This window comes from Pyrus communis, chromosome 9, assembly GCF_041283825.1.
Source record: "Pyrus communis isolate YQ-2024b chromosome 9, ASM4128382v1, whole genome shotgun sequence".
NCBI lineage: Eukaryota > Viridiplantae > Streptophyta > Magnoliopsida > Rosales > Rosaceae > Pyrus > Pyrus communis.
In genome coordinates, this window is record NC_142573.1 from 26,108,808 (window position 1) to 26,128,959 (window position 20,152).

At 38.0% G+C, this 20,152-nt stretch overlaps 2 protein-coding genes across 2 annotated transcripts; one reads left to right on the forward strand and one right to left on the reverse strand.

Moving 5' to 3' along the window:
* The first annotated feature begins 10,102 nt into the window (after window positions 1-10,102).
* Window positions 10,103-11,071, forward strand: LOC148694479 (uncharacterized). Its single transcript, XM_088699715.1, has one exon. It carries the CDS (start codon window positions 10,164-10,166, stop codon window positions 10,842-10,844), a length of 681 nt encoding a protein of 226 aa, XP_088555841.1. The 5' UTR covers window positions 10,103-10,163; the 3' UTR covers window positions 10,845-11,071.
* A 1,929-nt stretch (window positions 11,072-13,000) lies between these two features.
* On the reverse strand, window positions 13,001-16,076 carry LOC137739038 (glutamine synthetase cytosolic isozyme). Its single transcript, XM_068478511.2, has 9 exons — window positions 15,703-16,076; window positions 15,116-15,155; window positions 14,898-15,001; window positions 14,722-14,770; window positions 14,398-14,592; window positions 14,078-14,206; window positions 13,899-13,973; window positions 13,722-13,813; window positions 13,001-13,611 (listed from the first exon to the last, which is right to left on the reverse strand). Exons 1-9 carry the CDS (start codon window positions 15,774-15,776, stop codon window positions 13,299-13,301), a joined length of 1,071 nt encoding a protein of 356 aa, XP_068334612.1. The 5' UTR covers window positions 15,777-16,076; the 3' UTR covers window positions 13,001-13,298.
* Window positions 16,077-20,152: the final 4,076 nt, after the last annotated feature.

A 20,152-nucleotide genomic window follows, 5' to 3' on the forward strand; every position in this document is an offset into this window, starting at 1 on the left:
GCCTTAACCTTTAAGCTTTATAGACCAATGGCAGGCATGCTACTTTTCTATAAGTAAACAGGCCCGCGTAGCCTATGCAGTCGTGGGTGTTGGTGTAGAACTTTACAAAGTTGTTAGCCATAGAGCCAGCAGCCAAACGCCTTACTTACAGAAGCAGACAAATCCGCGTGACCACTAGGCTATTAACCATGGCTTTCTTCAATCCTTTCAGTTGTGTAGCCTACATCACAACGTAATAAAGATTTTTGAGTTATGAAGTTCGCTAACCTTTCGTATCAAAAGTACGCAGTTGTATAGAATTTCATAAGTTAGAGTTTGAGAGAACTCTTTGATTTTATGTAACCAATTACGTAGGCTGCATAGCAAGTATCACAACACTTTAGGAATTAATGTATATCTAAATGATCATTATGTGGTTGGCAAAGGTGAAGCTTATCGACTGCGTAGCATGTCAGCAGTGGATAAAGCTTCGTATATGCACGCTAGGTTGTTTCAGCTTTCACAAGAATGTGTGGTTGTATAAGTCTAGTGCTACTTTACTACTCAAAAGGCAAGCTGTAGACAGTCTTCTGAAAATCGTAGGCAACCTTAGTGCACTCGGTAGCAGCTTTAGGGTTCCAGGATAGTCGTCCATAAAGCGTACTGCGTAACATGCCTCATCCATCTCTGAGGCCCAGTTATCCACGAATTAGGCCAAAAGACCCAAAATCCTTCAATTAGCTAAGCCTTGAAAAAGATCATTGTGGCTACTTCCAGGAATCCCAGCGCAAGCCATCGTGCACCTAGTTATACCAGAGCAGCCCGACTCACCCACATCTGGATATTCAGAGTGTAAAGTTTATCCTTCCGCATTGGAGAGCAAACCCATATGGGTTTCGAGGAATTGGTTTACCTTATCACACTGGAGATCAATTAGTTTATTCCCTCACAATAAAGAGCAGACCCAGATGGGCGTCGAGGAATTGGTTTACCTCTCGCACTGGAGAGCATGATTGGTCCCTCGAGGGGCGCAATTCCTACGATGAATCCCTAAGAAGAGCTCGATCTTTTTTTGAAGTGTAAGAATAATCAGTTATTATAAGCATGCAGCCGAGCCAAGTTGTAGATTACTTCTGAATTCCTCATTGAAAAATGAGTGAAACGAACAAGAACTTAGTTGTAAAGTAGGAACTGCATAATAACTAGATAGTTTTCTGCTTACGAAGCAGTGCCCGTCGAGCTACCTAAGTCTTCGGGCTTTAATGTAGCGGAATGTTACACATGGTACTTCCTTAGATTGTAGGTGTTCTACTGCTTTTTTAGCTCTTTGTAGTTCATGGTGGCGAGGGTGTAACTACTATTGCTGCCTACTCTGCTGATCTTGTACGGACCTTCCCAGGGGGATCCATCTTTTTGGAGCCTTCTCTACTAGCAGTGATGAAGGCTTTTTTTAGGACCAAATTTTTGGGTTGGAACTGCTGGATCTTGGCCCTTTTGTTGTAGTTGGAGAGGAGTTACAGCTGGTAGGCTGCGATGCGGGTGATGGTCTACTTGCGCTTCTCCTCTACCAAATTTAAGCTTGTGGCCATCTCCTTTTTGTTTTGCTTGATACTTGGCACGATGACATTGGGATGAATGATTGCTTCTGAACCAAATGCCAAAGAGAAAGGAGTCTTACCGGTGGCTCGTCATTTGGTGGTGCAATACGCCTATAGACATCTGGGGAGTTCATTTGGCCATTTTCCCTTCTCGTCAAAGAGAGACTTTTGAAGCAGTTGAGGATCATCTTGTTGGATGCTTCGACCTGTGCATTTCCTTGAGGATATCTCAACGTGGACATATGTTGCTTAATGCCATACTTTTGGAAGAACTTCACCAAATCTTTGCCTACGAATTGCAGGCCATTGTCTGTGATAATAGATTGAAAGATGTCAAATCGGTAAATGATGTTCCTCCATATGAAGTGCCCTATGTCCGTCTGAGTCATGGTTGTCATGGGATTTGCTTGTACCTGTTTATTGAAATTATCAATTGCCACAATCATCATGCATCTGCCCTCAATAGTGGGCGGCATTCGCCGCCCATCGTATGAACGGCTAAGGACTCGTCTACGGGTATAGTTTGCTAGCAGGTAATGTTGGTACCGGCTTGTAGCGTTGGCAGTTGTTGCACTTTCATATTAGCTCCTTAGCGTCTTGATACATAGTAAGCCAGTAGTAGCCTGCGTTAAGAGCCTTCTGTGCTAAGGATCAACCTCCGGATTGATTTCCACAAACTCCTTCATAGATTGAGCTTAAAACCTTTAGGTCGTCGGGAGGCGCTAGGCAGCAGAAATGTAGTCTAGTGTAGGATATTCGGACAAGAATGAGTTCGACATGTAGTAGCCTGCTGCCTTTATTTGGAGCTTTCTAGACTCCAACCTTTTCGTGGGGAGTGTGCCATTGACCAAGGAGTCTATAATAGAACTTTGCTAGTTGGGAGTTGTACTAACTTGTGACACTTCGGTTACCAACTCCGCTTCTATGCTTGGCTAGATACTCAACGGGAATAAAGCGTTTGAGTTGGTAGTGAAGGGCGGAGCCTAAGTCGGTGACTCACGGAACTTGAGTGAGGGTGTAAGTCTAAAACGCCTCAAGCTATTTTCGTACCTTCTCTAGGTATTACGCCATCTTCGAATACTTTTGTCCGGTACTCTTCAGTAGTCTGGCTGGTGATTAGCTGGGAATTAGAATGAATTGCAAGCTTTTTTATCTCGAAGTCTTTTGCCATTCGAAGGCTTACTAGCAGGGCCTCGTATTCCACTTCGTTGTTAAATACTTTGAAGCCTAGAGTGATTGCCTGCTCAAGCATCGAATCATTTGAGGTGATAAGGACCACACCTGCTCCAGAGCCCTTGTAGTTGGATGCACCGTCGTCATGCAAATGCCAAAATTCCTCATCGAGTGAAGCAGATGTGGGTAAGGCATGTTAGGTTACCACTAAGGCGTTTTTGGGTCGCTCTGTTACATTGCCTAAGCTAGGTGTGAAGGCGCGGTAGGGAGCCGTAGAGCTGAGGCCATGTTATACACAGCAGGAAATGCTCAACTACTAGTATTGGGCTACTTTAGAGCTGAATTATAGAGCAAGGGTCGGCTACGACCATGTGACGCATACCAGGATATGGTGCTTAACTACCGGTAGATGTTGCACCTATGTAGAATCTTTTGGGGCGAAAAGGATAAAATTTGCTTTCGAGTGTGTCCTTTTAGTTTTCGTCTACACTTGGTGTGCCTTTTGGGCTGAGTTATTGTGTTTGTTGGAAAACTTTGTGTCCGTTAGTGTCTGCGTCTTTATCGTCACGCGTCTTGATTGGGCAGAATAGTGCGTCATAAGGATGACTGCTTGCATCTGAAGTTATAACTTGAGCTTCTAGGTTGCAATAACTGTCGCCAAAGTTAGCTTTTGAATTTTTGGTAGTTGGTTTCCATATCGAGGAGAGCTTTTGAATCGTGGAATACAGGTAGTCGGGCCCTCAACTCTTCTCGTATAATGGTAAAGCTTATTGCTGTTTCAGATATCGTCAAACATACGAATAGGCCATCCGCTGCTTTTGATTTGGAATACATGTCAAGTACTCCTTCAAGTCCTTGAATGTGGATTGGCAAGCTTCATCCCAAAGTGCATGCTTCTCTGCCAAAGCAAAAGAGTCTACCAGAGTTAGGTTTTCTTTCATGATTAACTCCCCAAACAACGGGCGGTCTGCTGGGAGTCTCTTTTGGAAGGCTTCACTTGCTATCGAGTCGTATCATCTGACTATATTTGTCTTCTCTAATTTGAACCTCTTCACATAGTCGCTAAGCGACTCCTTTGGGTTATTCTTGACGTTGAACAAGTGATCGAACTTCTTCTTGATTGAGTGATAAAATGAATATTCTTTAGTGAAAACCAAAGAAAGTTTGTTGAAACTCCAGATGGATTGTGGCGGCAAGGTGTAAAACCAATCTTATGCCTTGCCTTATAGAATAGTGGCAAATATCTTGCACATGAGATTGTCATTGTTTTAGTAGAAGATCATTACGCTTCGGTAATGCTTCAAGTATCTCTCCGGATTTCCATCTTCTTTGAAGGATGTGAAATATGGCACTTGTGATAGGAGCATATTTAGGCGACTTACTTTGCTTGTTTTCGTGCATCTATGTTGTTAACTCACAGTTATTTTAGTCCTTTACGCTTCTTTTGTGTGTTTTCAGGTTCTAAGGGCAAAGGATGCCTTTTGATGCCTTTTGGAGCCTTTTGGAGCAAATTTGAGATTGGATTGGATTGCATATGCTTAAAGCCTAGTAGATGGACGAAATTGAAGATCAAAACCATTCACTTATCACTTATCAATACCATAACCATTCACACCCCTTTAATCCACATGCGCTCCCATCCATTTCATCATTGCAACCATTTCACATACACAATCAATCATTCACACCACTCATTGCCGTGGCCTCCCTTTGCATTCACATGCATCTCACTTCATCATTTCAGCCACAAAGCCACTTCACATGCACATCCAACATCCCTCATGCCCATACCGTGCACATTCACCCCCTTTTCAGTATTCCTTTCACATGGTTCATGTCAGTTTTCACATGCATTCTGTTTTGTTTTCCATCATTAGCCACAATCAGAAAATCCACTTCATTGCACATGCATTCCCTTCTCTTTTATTTCACATGCATTCATCATCACTCACCAAACTTGCAGCCACATGCATCCTTTAATTCAATTCCAGAAAACCATTTATCCCATCATTCCATGTGATTCCAACTCCTCTTTGTCTATGCCGTGCACTTTGATACCCTTTCCAGGTTGTCATTTCAGCCTTTGCAGCCAATACACATGCATGTTTCAACCAAAATAGCCAAATGCATGCATACTTCCCTAGTGCCGTGAGTCCACTACCTCAGAAACCCATCAATTCCAGCTCATTTATGCACTTCCATCTCACATGTGCAGATCCAAGATCCAATCTGAATGTTGGGAGCCACATTCCTTCCTATAAAACTAGGCACACTTCACACATCAATCCACAACTCATTCACAACAGAAATTGGCCCTTGGGGCCGTGCCTTTCACAAGTCCATCCATTACATTTCATTCACTCGTCCATTTCAGAATGTAGACATCAAACTTCCCTTGTGCCGTGCTCTCCCTTAAAATCCAATCACCATCCTTCCATTCCTCCACCACTTCCCAAACCATTCACACCATCAAACTATCCCTAGACCTTGTGCTACAACGAAGAGGAAGAGAAGAGTGCCTAAACGTTCATACAATTCAAGTTTGAGTTGTTGGAATGTTTAGGTGTTTCTTTGATTTCAAGGTTTAATTTCAATACTCTTTGTTTGTAAGAATGAGGAATGGAAGATAAGAGGGCCTAAACGTTCATACAATTCAAGTTTGAGTTGTTGGAATGTTTAGGTGTTTCTTTGATTCTTTTTGTTTGTACCATGAGGAACTTTCTCTTTCGATGTAACCTTGCAAGAGTGCCATGTAGTTAATTCAGAATTCTCATTTAATCTATCTATTTCTTGTTTCATTCTCCAATTTAATTGTGACTTAGTGTGTTGATTTTAGTGCTTGATCATCATTTGAATTAACCACAGGTTGTTTAGCCAAGATTAAAGCACACATCATGCATAATCTTGGTGGATATGTGAATGAATGAAGGGAATGTTTTGCAAACATCCTGTCGAGTGTTCCCTTTGGTTTTGTGAAAGTTTCTTATGCATTACATATTCTTGATTAGGAACCAAAGTTGCACATCACAATTAGGTTCATGATTAGGGACATTTGATCAAATCCACACATCATATGGCTGATCATATCTAAGTGAAACAAACTCAAGAAATAAGTAGAGGGATGAGTATAATCTGACTTAACAAGCATGGACTTGGTTTAGCAATGGTGAAATCGAATCTCTAGCTACATCTCTATTTGTGTTATCTCATTTCATTAGTTGTTGATTCATTCATTTTGTGTTTACTTCTTTTCCTTATGCTTTAATTTACAATCTGTCATTTATCAAAACATAAATCCCCCTTTACTTTAATGTCCAATTTAGTTAGAAATCATTTTAGTTTGTGCTTTTAAGTGTTTTGATTCATTTCATTCCCCAATTTCGTCCAAATTCACCAAAGTGCTCAAAACTGCCCAGAAAGTGATTTTAAGGCAGTTTTGAGTGTTTTGGGTGATGTTTGGGTCTTTTGGTTTGGTTTAGTGTTTTAAAGTTTAGTTTTGCATTCTTTGAGTCTAGTATAGTGTTTCATATTGTGTTTTCACGTTTGAATCAAGCCATTAGTCCAACATTGAGTTTAAGGTCAGAAACTGCCTAGTTTGTGTTTTTAGGCAGTTTTGAGTCTATTGAACTTGTTTTGAGTCCTTTGAGTCTTTGTGAACGTTTTTAACTTTGTTTTTACGTTTTTGAGTCAAATCCAAGTGATTAACAATCCCTCCTAATCCCCGGTCCAGAACGATCCCTACTTATACATATACTACAATTTGACGAAAAGAGGGTTTAATTTGTGTGCGTATAATTCTCGCATCAACTTGTCAACTCCATGACTTGTCGAGACAAGTGTTATTCTCCATTCAAGTTAGAAAATCTTGGACGGAATACGTCTTCTTGAGTAATGGAAGTGTAATGGACTCCAGAAGTGAGATTTGAGTTAGGAAATTCCAAAATCCGCAAAGAAATGGGGTGAAAATATCCCCGATTTAATCGTCGGCCCAAAAATCTGAAGCCGGGATGGTTGAACTAGTCTTGGACCAGTTTGGGCTGCTTGGGAAACCACATGATTGGGTTAGTCTGCATGAGGCGCATGTGGGTAGGAGGATTGGGCTCGGCTCAGGTGCGGGTTGGGCTCGTGCCGAGTCATGGCTCGGGCTGGCTCGCCTTGAGCTTGAGCCCGCGTAGTTTGAAGTAACGCAGTTGGATTCGTTAGTCCTAGGCTCGGCCTTGGGCCTGTGAGGTCTGGGCTGCTCCAATTGCTACAACTGCTTGGGCCTCAACTGCTTAGGTTTTAGCTGCCATTGCAACACCGTAGGCTTAAATGTGGGCTACCTTGTGGCACGGGCATGGGCTTGATACTGCGAGATGGCCTGCTCACCGTGGACAGTGGGCTCACCAAGGGTTACTGTTGTGGTTGCTACCATGGTGGCTACCACGATGATGCCCCATAGAGGTGGTGCCGCTCCACTTATCGTCATGTTGAGACTTGTGGATCGTCGTGGTCCTAATTCTTAAACATTGAAATTTCCGTTCATCGAGGTTTCCGAATCTCTTGCCATTGTACTTTTCTTTTACATTTTATCAAAGAATTTTAACAAATAAAAATTTCAAGAATAAGAATGTACGAAAAATCTACAAACGAACAAGAAAACGAAAAACCTTGAATGTAAGAGTCTTCTACGACTATCTGACTCAAACTCTCAATGAAAGTACGAATTTGGGGATGCAAATTTCCGCCTTCTTCTTCTTGGACAAAATTGCACCTGCAAAACAATTAACACCTTAGGTCAAGGCCAAAAACCTCACGCCCCCACGATGATTTTTCTTTTTTTTGGAGGGGGCTTCAGCCGAAGAACCTCTTATGCCAAAGTTAGAATTTAAGGAAAAGTGTTGAGAGAAATTTGGAGAATTTTGCAAGAGAGTTGGAATTACGTTTTTGGGAGGAATGAAAGTTATTTATAGGGGTGTGGCCAGCCTCTCTTTGGAGAAGAGGGGTCCGGCCACTTGTGGTGATTTTTTAGTGTAATTGCAAGATAATATGTCAAAATAATATCTTGCAATCAATTAGGAAATTAATTAGAAAATTAATTAATTAATTAATTAGGAAATTAATCAATTAATTTAGGTAATTAACCCTAATTTGAATGAATAATTGAGGGTTACCTTGTGGGGAGGTTTTGATGAGGATGGATGAAATAGGTTTTGAATAAATACCTATTTTGATAACTTTTGACCTTGATTGAGTTGTGATTGTCCGCTGCTTGTGTGTGGGAGTTCTAGTGTGCCTCGAGGGTAATTTTGTCTTTTTCACCCAAAAATCCACATGTCATCTTCATATTCTTCTTGATTATTTTTGGCTCCACAAAGTTCAACTATGGTGTCCTAGGGATGTCAAGTTTTAAGGTTTCTTTTTTCAACCAAACAAAAATAAAATTGAAAAATTGGAAACTTCGTGCACAATAATACACGTTGATGGAGCTTCAACCATGACAATTGAATGGTAATCCTCAGCTTATAATACTATTTTCTTATCTAATATAAGGCCATCTCCAACTGAGGGCTAGCTAGAGAGTTCGTTTTAGCCCTCTGGCCCTCCAAGAAATTAATATTTTAATTAACAGTACAAGGCCATATTTGCCTCTGTCTCCAACCGAGGGCCAAAGGGTCATAGGGCTCATTTTAGTCCTGTCACAAAAATCTGTCTCCAACCGAGGGCCAAATGGCCATAGGGCCAAACATAATTTATTATTTAAAAACTACAACTTAAATTCAAATCCAACGACTAAGTGACGTCAGCATGACATTAGCTGGTTGGATTTGAATTTTTCTTTTGCTATAAATAAGGTGAATGTTGGGCTATAATTCACACAACTTTGAATTCAATCTATTTGAATTCAATCTTTTTCAATTCAAGGTTGTAATGAATTCCAACTTTGGATCCTCTTCAAATTCCAATTGGGGGTCCTCATCCAATTCCAAATTGGAAGCAAAATGGGCGTAAATGAGACGAGAAGATGAGGAGTCTGAAATAAAATGAAACAAATTTTGTGAAATAGAAGTTATAGGAAAAAAAATAGAATTTTAAATAAAATGAAACAAATTTTGTGAAATAGAAGTTATAGAAAAAAATTTGTAAATAAAAAATAATAATGAAACTGTAAAAAAAAAAAAGAAAAAAAAAAAATCAAATGCAACTGCTAGCTGACGTCAGCTAGCCGTTGCATTAGAATTTTAGCTTAAGGATTCTTGTCAGTTATAACCGACAGGAATAATGATTTTTCTGGCCAGCCCTTTCAAATTATGCGGGGCCCTCTTAGATTCCATGAGCCCTCTGGCCTAGCCCTCGGTTGGAGACGATTTTCGGGCTATTTTCAACCCTCTGGCCCTCTAGACCCTTCGGTTGGAGATGGCTTAAGGATACGCTAACAACTTTTTCATTTGGACGATCATGTAATGCTTTTGTTATTGATGATTAGAAAAAAACGATCAATAAGTATCTGCTTCTAAAAGAAATCGAAGAATTTCTTAGGATGATGACCTGATGACAGGAGAGCCGATGATCGAAGTCCCGATGAGTTCGACACAATGCTTTATTTTTGTCCTAGTCCTAGATTAGTAATACGATAACTCCAAATCCAATTGTTGAATCAATTGATCCTTGTAATAATTTTGAGACGAAATAAAAGAAGTGTTTCGCAAGACATTGTTTCTTTCGTTCACATATTAAATCCCACCAAAGTAAACTGACTTATTTTTCTAATTTATTGCTTTTACTAAAAATCCTTACTTCTAGGCCTTGTAATGTTTTATTTTATTTTGTTTAGGTTAAGCGTTTAGCCCCATCGTTAACCAAAAAGGCCAAAAGGGATATTCACCTTCAGACCTTCCCCATGATAACAAGTAGCACATAACATTCACCACAACAATAATTTGTACCTAACATTAACCTTTCTAGTGGACCCAAATGCCCGTTTCTATTGAATGTTTTTATTCAATTCTGATAATGCTAGCTGCTGTAGGACCAACTTGCATCCAATAATGCAAACTCTCTCATGAGACGAGAATGACTTAAATATATGACACAGTGACGTTTTCTATAAAGGCATGTATAAGTTGTTTTGTCTTTATATTGGCACAAAACACCACATGACAGTGTACATGTATCATATAAGTTGTTTTTTTCTTGAGAAAACTTATACCATTTATTTTTTGGGGGAAGGGGGGGGAATGATAGAGACAAGTTTACAAAAAGTTAAAGACAAACAACAAATTTGCTTTCCTTGTAACGTGGAACTTCATTTCCCCACAAATTCCAAAACTCCGTTAATTTTCTATGGTATTAATTTATCTGAACATCCTTGTTCTCCCTAACTATTTTAATTAACTCTATAAAGCTACAAAAACTCAGTATTATAAATTCATCATGCAGAGAAGAAAGCCGAGGGGAAGCTTCAACGACATCGATGAATCGGCAGTAGTAAAGGCAGCTGCATGGGCATGGTTCGAGCGCGGTTCGTGTTCCGACAGCAAGTCGATCGTGCCAGAATTCGATTTAAGGAGGACTTGTCACGCTCCATATAAACCGTCCAGGTACAAGCTAGAAGCTATGGAAAATATAGCCAATATTAATAGTAAAGAAGACACGGAATTTGTCAAGTTAGAATCTCCAAGCGTTACTACATCTAGTAACTCGCTTCTTGATACATATGAAATTGAAAGTATTTCTCGGAAATTGGATCAACTTATAGAGTTTAGTGGTGACAGAGACAAAGTTCATAAGGGTTTTCTAGTTGGAGATGTTCTTGGTACAAAGAACACGAAAGAGTGCGGGAGAGGTTCGTACTCTGATCTCGAATACAGAGATAAATCCTCTTTACCAGTGAAACTACAAGTCCCCGAAGACGTTCGTCAACAAGAAAGTGTGCCGCTCATGGATGGTAACGCGAATCGGAGGAAGAAAAAGAAGAACGTTAGAGGAGGGTTCTGGCATAGGCATGCGGCGATATGTGGCAATAGTGAAGATGTTCTTAACACACAAGCTTTTGTGGTTAGTCGTCGGCGGCCAGAAAAGGGTGTATATGTACGTACCAGTACCGGTGGTTAAGGCGGCGAACTTTCGGCCGCGGAGGCTTTGTGATCAGTTGGAATATAGTAAGTTTTGATTGGTATGGTCGTTGGTTGTGTAACTGTCTACAGCTATACCACCACAATGCACGTCGTTGTATGTATGATCATTTTATTTTACTTTCTCGTCAATATAATACAAGAACAACCAGCATCCATAATTGTAAGGATTTGTCATAAAGAGATTAAAAAGATGATGATTCGAAAGTGTTTTGATCTTTTAAAATTTATGTTAGTTTTGTTGTTTTTGAAATGAGTTCTAATATGATTGATGACCTTTCTGCTATGATTTGATTCGAAAAACAAATAATTAATTAACTACGGATGGAGATCGAATTCGCGCAGAAAGCTCGGCAATCATATACTCTCGCAGCGAGAGAGACTAAGATAGTTAATCCTGTAAACAGTTGTCACGAGTTTTTGAGCAGGCGTGAAGCAATCTACAAAAGATCTTTGGCTATATACCTTGAGTGAAAACCCATATTCAAATGTGTAGGTATGAATATAAGGCCCTCTAAAATTGAAACTTTTTTATCATCAAAACTCTGTAGACATATTGCCCAATAAAAATGAAACGAATATGATAAATAGTAATTAAGTGGTTAAACAATTTCTAATTTGCAATGGTGATCTAGAGATAAATTGTTCTGATCTTTAAACCTACAAGGCAAAGAAGAAATTGCGCTCTCTAAGTTTTGAAAATAAATGGACGAAGATGTAACATGTCATCACCACTTTAGTGTATAAGAAGTTTGTTGCGTATCCCAAATAAGCAAGGGAAAAGTAGGGGTGAAGGAAGTTTCCTTTAACGCACAATTTTGACATGTAGATTGACAATTTGTGATAGTGAATAATGTTTTGTATAATTTCATTTTGTGTTTTGTCAAATATTAGGTAATCCAAAATTATAGTGAATCGTGTCAAATGACACAACACTAATTAAATGTCGTTGGATAGTTTGCCAAAGGGAGCACTAGGTGCCCTCTGATATGAATGAGGGGGTGTAAGCTAACCCCCAAATGGTTGTGTTGAATCCCACATCATCCATACTAAAAGATAAGTAAAAGTTTAAATATATTAACTCCACTCTAACTAACATCGAGACCTTTTGTGATAAAACCCCACACCTGACGAATTGTGCAGGTGATAATTACCAAGTTGGGGACAATATCAGTGTTATTGGAAGTGGGCTGTATGGCCCGTCTTTCTGATAATTCTACATGGTATCAGAGCCAGGGAGCGAACTCATACTGTACAACCACATGATGGGTGGGCCCCTTTGGCACCACGTGATGATGGTGGATCCCTTGGCCCTACGTGTAGGGTGCCAGTCCCCTTGCCTCCACGTGATTGCCGATGTGTGGATCTCCTATGTGTGGCCCACTAATTGGGTCCCACGTAAGGGAGCGTGTTGAATCCCACATCATCCATACTAAAAGATAAGTAATAGTTTAAATATCCTAACTCCACTCTAACTAACACTAAGGCATTTTGTGATAAAACCCCACACCTGACAGACTGTGCAGGTGGTAATTACCAAGTTAGGGATAATATGATGTTGTTGGAAGTGGACCGTATGGCTCGTCTCTCTGATAATTCTATAGGTTGAACACCCTCCCTTCTCAACATCCTAAGATTTGGGGGCACGGCTACCAACCAGTCAATGGCAAGATTTGGGGGCATGGCTACCAAACAGTCAATGGCCTCTTTTGTACAAACTACAAGGTTTGAACAAACTAGAGAAAATAAAAATATTTGAAGTTGGAATTTTGGGGAAATTGTGATAGCCATGGTGGGGGTGGCAATGCCGTCGCTGACCCTCAATACATGGAGTAAAAAGCTGCATTGACATTGCCACCGCGTAATTAAGGTCCAAATTCAAGGGCATTATGGCCCCTAATGGGTGGAAAAATTACCCTATTTACAGATTAATGTCAGGAAGGAAATGAGAGCCAAGCTTTTGTTTTCTTTTTCTACACTTCTTTTTATTTCTAGTCATTGAATTGATTAAATTAAATTGGTAAATGAACCAGATTAAACAGGAAGATGTATGAATAAACGAACAAAGATTAAACAGGAAGGTGTATCTAAGGTTATCAATTGCTAATAATGCACTCAATTAACAAGAACAGCAACAAAAAAAAGATGAGGCTTGCATTTGTCAAGAATTACAAGTAAAATGGCATTTAAACCAACCAGCCCCTTGAAAAATATTATTCATAAGACACTTATTCAACACAACGGGCACAGTGATGAGGCAATGAAGCAACAACACAGTAAAGTTTAAAGGACAAAGCTAACTCTAGTTTGAAGCTAAGGACACACAAGGATCCATCCAAAAGGATCTGGTAAATCACATTTCCAACCTCAATGAAAGACGATTACGTTGTCACAAGACTTATAAATGCACGCGTGTAGGTGTGGCTGGGTGTGCTTATGGCTTCAACAGAAGGGTGGTTTCTGCAATCATAGATGTAACAACATATGGATCCATGTTCGATGCAGGCCTCCTGTCCTCGAAATAGCCCTTGCCAGCTTTTTCTGTGTCTCTACCAACACGGATAGAAGCACCGCGGTTGGCAACACCCCATTTGAATGTGTTGATATCAGCTGTTTCATGCCTTCCTGTCAAACGGCGTTCATTGCCTTCTCCATAGGCAGCAATGTGCTCCTTGTGCCTGAGTCCCAGCTTGTTAATTGCCTTCTTGATAACTTCATAGCCTCCATCTTCTCTCATGGACTTGGTGCTGAAACAACATTACATTACAAACGTCATCATATGAGAAAACAATGCTAACCGTAACATAATTTGATCAACAGATGCAAATCCTTCAACAACGAATAAGTGGCAATATACCTGTAGTTTGTGTGAGCACCAGCCCCGTTCCAATCACCCTGGATCGGCTTGGGATCAAATGACAGAACCACCCCAGCAATCTCGGTGATCCTCTGTTCGCATAGAAACAAAACTTCACTGACCAACACCGTAAAGTAATACCAGCATTTTATTATACAATCAAGCATGCTAAGTTACCTCCAAAATATAACGAGCAGCCCACAGTTCATCTCCAGCGGATATGCCGACAGAAGGGCCAACTTGAAATTCCCACTGCATTATTGATTAACGGATTATATTCAGAAATGCTTTTAACATTTGGGCAGAAGATGGGACATTAAAGAAAGATCAAGAAAATATATATCTGATTCTTTTACCTGGCCAGGCATCACTTCACCGTTGATTCCACTAATGTTGATGCCAGCATAAAGGCAGGCCTTGTAGTGTGCATCAACAATGTCGCGCCCGAAGGCCTTGTCAGCGCCAGCCGCACAATAGTACGGTCCCTGTTCCGCAATAAACAACATAACGAAGTTATGTTTTTGTTAAAAAGTAGAATTACCATCACATAAGAATATATGTCCGGAGAATCCTTAGAAGTTAGCAATTCCAAAGTCGGGCAACATGTAAGAATTAGGTAACCTATTATGAGCATAAAATATGAAGGACATCCTCAGAAAACAGAGCGTTCCATTACCTGAGGGCCTGGGAAACCACCAACGGGCCAGCCGAGTGGCCATTTGACATCTTTCTGCAGCAAGGTGTACTCCTGTTCAAGTCCATACCAGGTTACTTCAGCAACAACATCAGGATGGCTGAAAATCTTTGCAGCTGCAGCCCTCTTGTTAGTTGGAATTGGTTCCCCAGCGGGTGTGTAGGTATCGCATATCACCTAAGTTGAACATCATTGAGAAACACAGATAAGTTCAATAGCTCACAGCATGCCATATCTCAACTGAATTGAAAGTGGAAAATAACAAGATAGAAGATTATAAAAGGTAGGAGATCGTTGATAACTCACCAAAATGTTGTTGCCTCTCCTGAATGGATCCTTGAAAATGGCTTGAGGGCTGATTCATTTCAATAAAAAGACGACATATTAAAACCAATAACAGCGATTAAACAATATAAACATATAACTATTAAGAGAAAAATGGCAACAAAATTAAAAGAAAAAAAGAAAGAAGGAAAGCTTACTATAAAATAACTTCGCTATCTTCTCCAGGAGCTTGATTTGTGCTGGAACCATCATAATTCCACTTGGGAAGCTTTGAAGGATCACTCACTGGTCCTGGCAGAGTCTACATACACACGAAAACAAATATTACTATTTCAACAAATTAATTAAGAACAAATCAAGATAACAATTAACCAATCAAGATAACAAGATCAAAGAGAAGGAGAAGATTAATTACCCTTGCTTTGCTTCTGATATCCATTCCAGATCCACCAATCCTGTTCCAGTAATTCAAAAGTATTGAGCAAAGTAATCAAAGAAGGTAAATCCCAAGTAAATAACATGATTAAGTTGGAAAGGATTAACAAAACCAAACTAAAAAAGATAGTGACACTCAACAGGAAACATACATATACACATCTATGAACAAATAGCAGGTCAATTTTAGAAAAAAAGTAGAAAACCTTGGAACTTCAACAACCGAATTAAACAAGATCAAAGCAAACAAAGAATAAAAAGTTTACTCCAACAAAGTAGAAAAACACGAAATTAAAACAGAAAGCAAAGTAAACCAAAAAGAAACAGGAGTTATTTCTCTGCAGAAAAACAGAAGATGGAGACTTTTACCATCTGACAATCAACCCTCCAAGCGGTCGATCACAAGAACGAAACACAAAACCAAAGCCAACCCATTAACGTATTCATCAAAACAAGCAAACCCATTTGCATACGTATAAAATGCGTATAAATACACAGAAATATGTATACCATGTCCATGTATGGAAAAACAGAAGATTAAAAGAGTAAGAGGATAAGGGGGCTGACCATATGTACTCTGCGATGATCTTCTTAGTGCTGTCTGAGAGGTCGAGGTTGATGAGATCTGAGACTAGCGACATAGTTGCAGAGAAACACAAAGACTTGAAGCGAAGACTCTCTCTCTCTCTCTCTCTCTCTCTCTCTCTCGCTCTATCTCCTCTCTTTCAGTGAGTGATTGTATTCAAAGAGACGTAAACAGGGAGATGGGTGTGTGCTCCCTTTTATAGTACGGTCTCTCGGTGCTGTGAACGTAGAAGCCTAGAAGGAATCTTAAATTATTAAAATTTCCCTTTTTTAATTTTATAAAAAAAGGTAAAATAATTGGTATTTTTCGTAATTGAATAAGTGCTGGAAGAGATTTAACAAATAATTATATTTCTACTAATTTTGCCGTTTCAGAGAAAATTATGATTCTGATAAAGTTTTGGGTAGCGAGGAGAATCAAATCGGAGGAGGTCCACGCTGTTCGAGATATATGGACAAATGTTCACCTGATAAGTGATAACTGCTTTTTTTTGGTCTTAATATCTTTATTAATCTCTATTAATTAATAAAAAAAAATTTGTCAATCAAAAGATGGTAAAAATATTACTTAATCTTCTATCATATAAATAAATAAAAAAAGATGATAGGCAATAATGTAATTTCTCAGGTCTAATTTTTTTTTATTAAAACCTCACATATAGTTGATGTTAAAATACCTTTAATATTTTAAAAAAATAAAAATAAAAAACAAAAAACAGAAATCTCCCACTCCCCCTCCCCCACGTTCTCTCTCTCTCTCCCTCTCTCTCCTTCTCATTTTCTAAAAAAATGTGGTCATACACACAAAGTGTGTAGGCAAATGCTAGTATATATATATAGAGAAATATTAAGTAGTTATTATTATTCTAAAAATTTTACTTTCATTTTAAATTTTTATAATTATAAAAAAAATACACTTATAAGGTGTGTCGAATTAAGAAAAAAATACACTTGTAATTAGAATGAGATTTCTTTTATTAGAAATTCCAAAAAAAAGAAAAAAAAAAGACGTATACATAAAAAAAAACCTCACATAATAGGTTTCTGGATGGTTAGTAAATTCATTGTTTTTAAGTGGATTTTAATAAGAAATAAATAATAAAATAAAAAGAGTCTTTTACCACATGTATGCTCATCTAAAAGGTGCGTTTATTGAACTGGATTATCTCACATTAGACTGACTTCAGGGACTAAGCTGAACTGGCTTACAATAGACTATGCTGAATTAACTTAGTAAAGAGTTTGGTGCAGTGTCGGACTAATAAGTGTGATAATAAAAAGCAATTCTCTTTTGTTTTCTTTTTCCTTTTCTAGAACTCTCTATCTCTATTTTGAAAGCTTTCCCTCTTTTTCTCCATGTATTTTCCCTCTCCCTCTTTTCTTGTCCAACTCCCACTCTATCTCTTTCTTGATTCTCTCATCGGTCTTCTTTGTCTTGTTCGGTGCCAGCATTTTCGATTCCAATCTTTAGCACTTGATCGTAGCACTTGAGCGTATTTATTTACACCCAGTCTTGTCGTACAGACCACTTTAGGTGGTTCCGACTCGTGTGCAGGTATAGTTAGTGAGTTGGGGATTTGAGCTCTAGATTTAGTCGTACAGGTCACGTTAGGTGACTCCGGCTGACATGTTACTTGCATTGATTGGCATTACCTGGTTTACTTATATTTTATGTGGGGGCATTCAACATGGCATATTTCTGAGCATGTTTTCTATATATGTGTATATTCTATTTTCTGGGAAACTATACAGGTTTTATAGCGAGGGGTTAGAACTTTTGATAATGAAATGATTTTGAAAAGCTTTGTTTTTGCCCACTCACACTTTCTGTTTTGCGCCCCTCCAGGTTCTAGTTTGGATTGCTCTTTTGGTGGCTCACGAGGAATTCACGGCATATCTGACAGATTATCACCAGTGTAGGACCCCCTCTGGGTGTGTTTAGTTAGTATTTGTTCTTCTAAACTGCAATAGGTTTTCTGTGCTCTGAATATTGTTTTTCACACCTACGCTTGCACATGTATGTTAACTACTCTGTATGTAGTTTGATTTTTATTTGTTCGTACTTTTATTATTATTCTTAGCTTCCGCACTGTGCACATGGTTACGTCACCCTCATGTGACGGCCAGCATGCCCTGATTTCGGTCGGGGTGTGTCATAATATATGTAATAACACATGCTTAGTTTAGTCAATCAAATTATATTTTACATATAATTGTAGATAAATTATTTCACACACACATATATAACAAAAACAAAAAAGCATGCATGCATGCTATATGTAAGAATTCAAGCAAAAAAAGATGTAAGATTTAAATTTTAATTCAGTGCACCTACTATTCAAATTAAAAAAAAAACAATTAGTAAAAAAATATTTTAGATTGCTTAAAAAAAAGAAAAATAATTTACCCAATAAACGTAAAGTACATGCAAAATAATTTACCTACATAATAAAGCAAATCTCAAAATACATTGAAAATAATGTACCTACATAAAAATAATATTATTATTTTATTCAATACGAGTTTACCTATTATTTATATATATAATAATAAAATATGCCCAATATATATGATGATACATACAAAATAAAATACATACATAATGAAGAAATGTTATTTCATTCAAAATTAATTTACTTACAAATAAAGCAATTTTATTTTGATTCAAAATTAGTTTACCTATTATTTGTACATATATCTTATAATAATAAAATGTGCCAAATTTACGTAATAATACATGGAAAATATATTACCTACAAAATAAAAGAATGTTATTTGATTCAGTATTAATTTACCTACAAAATATACGTTATTGCTCATCATAAATTTACATATAGGTAGATTAATTAGTTAATATGTTTGAACATATAGTAGTACTATATATATATATATATACACGTTAGGGTTAATAATATGTGCAGTAACTATTTGTTCATTGTAATTAAGGTGAGTAATTACATTTATTGATTTATTTTGAATATTGTGGTACAAGTTGTAAATATTTTGTAATAATAGGTTAATTACTTCTCTACTTGGTAGTCATTTTCAAATTTTGGTTTTATTTTGATGTTTGTAACTAGGTGGGTTTTTATTTAGGAAATAAAAATTGTAAGGATCTATATCTAAAAAATCCTATTGTTTATAAGTGGGAGATTTTAGATCTAAACTTACAGATGGAAAGTTTGATAACAACTTAAAAACATCTTTAATGGTTTTGTTAATTTTTTGTTAGTTTAGCAGGTAAACTGTATCAAAAAAACTACTTCAGCTAGTATATGTAACTTTTCATCTTCAACAACTCTCAATTTTAACAAACATTGAATATTTTATGAGTAGTGTTATTCACACACCTATTTTTACTTCTAACACACACTTGTTAATTTTTATTCCTTGATGATAGGAGCATATTCATGCGACTTAAATGGCTTGTTCTCGTGCATTTACGTTATGTTTCTTTAGTTATTTTAGTACTTTAAGCTATTTTCGTGTGTTTATAGGTCCAAAGGGCTAAAGGAGCAAAAAGATGCATTTTGGAGACTTTTGGAGCACTTTTGGGCTAAGGATGGATAGCTTATGCTTGGAGCCAAAGTGTTGGACGAAATTGAAGACCTAATTGAAGACCAAAGTGTTGGAACTTTGTTCTCTTTAGTTTTAGGACATTTAAAACCTTTCCTAATCCCAATCATGCCATGCATAACACACATCCATTCTAACACATTGTCATTGCACATGCATTTCCTTCATTAGTTAATTCACATGCTCCATACTTATCATCACCACTCATTACTTATCACATATCATCACCACTTATCACTTATCATTCACCACTTATCATATCATACATTCATTTATCACTTATCATAATCATTCACTTATCACTTAACATATCATACACTTATCACTTATCACCTACTTCACCTACAACATCCACCTACTTCACCTACAACATCCACCTACTCACCTACAACATCCACCTACTTCACCTACAAATGACATAGCCATATGTTCCCTCCACTACTCCTATAAATACCCTTGCATTCATTCATTCAAAAACATCTCATTTCATACACAACACACCACAAACACATCCCTTTCTCTCTTAGCCGTGAGTCTCCCTTAGAATCCAAAAACCATTTTTCCATTCCCCTTCCACTTCTCCACCACTCCTCTTCCATTCCACACTTCCATCCCCCAAACCAATTATCCCTAGACCTTATGCTACAATAAAGAGGAAGAGAAGAGAGCCTAAACGTTCATACAATTCAAGTTTGAGTTGTTGGAATGTTTAGGCGTTTCTTTGATTTCAATGTTTAATTTCAATTCTCTTTGTTTTGTATGAGGAACTAAACCCCCCTTTAGCTAGGGGGGATTCGAAATATATGTTTATGCTTGCATTTTGATTTGATTACTTCTAATTGTGTTTCATAAGTTG

Excerpts from the sequence above, each read along its gene's own strand:
- LOC148694479 (XM_088699715.1), top strand. The coding sequence starts at position 10,164 with ATGCAGAGAAGAAAGCCGAGGGGAAGCTTCAACGACATCGATGAATCG.
- LOC137739038 (XM_068478511.2), bottom strand. The coding sequence starts at position 15,776 with ATGTCGCTAGTCTCAGATCTCATCAACCTCGACCTCTCAGACAGCACT. Across the intron at positions 15,156-15,702 it reads ATCATCGCAGAGTACATATG|GATTGGTGGATCTGGAATGG; the intron begins GTCAGCCCCCTT and ends TTACTGGAACAG. Across the intron at positions 14,593-14,721 it reads GGAGAGGCAACAACATTTTG|GTGATATGCGATACCTACAC; the intron begins GTGAGTTATCAA and ends TGTTCAACTTAG.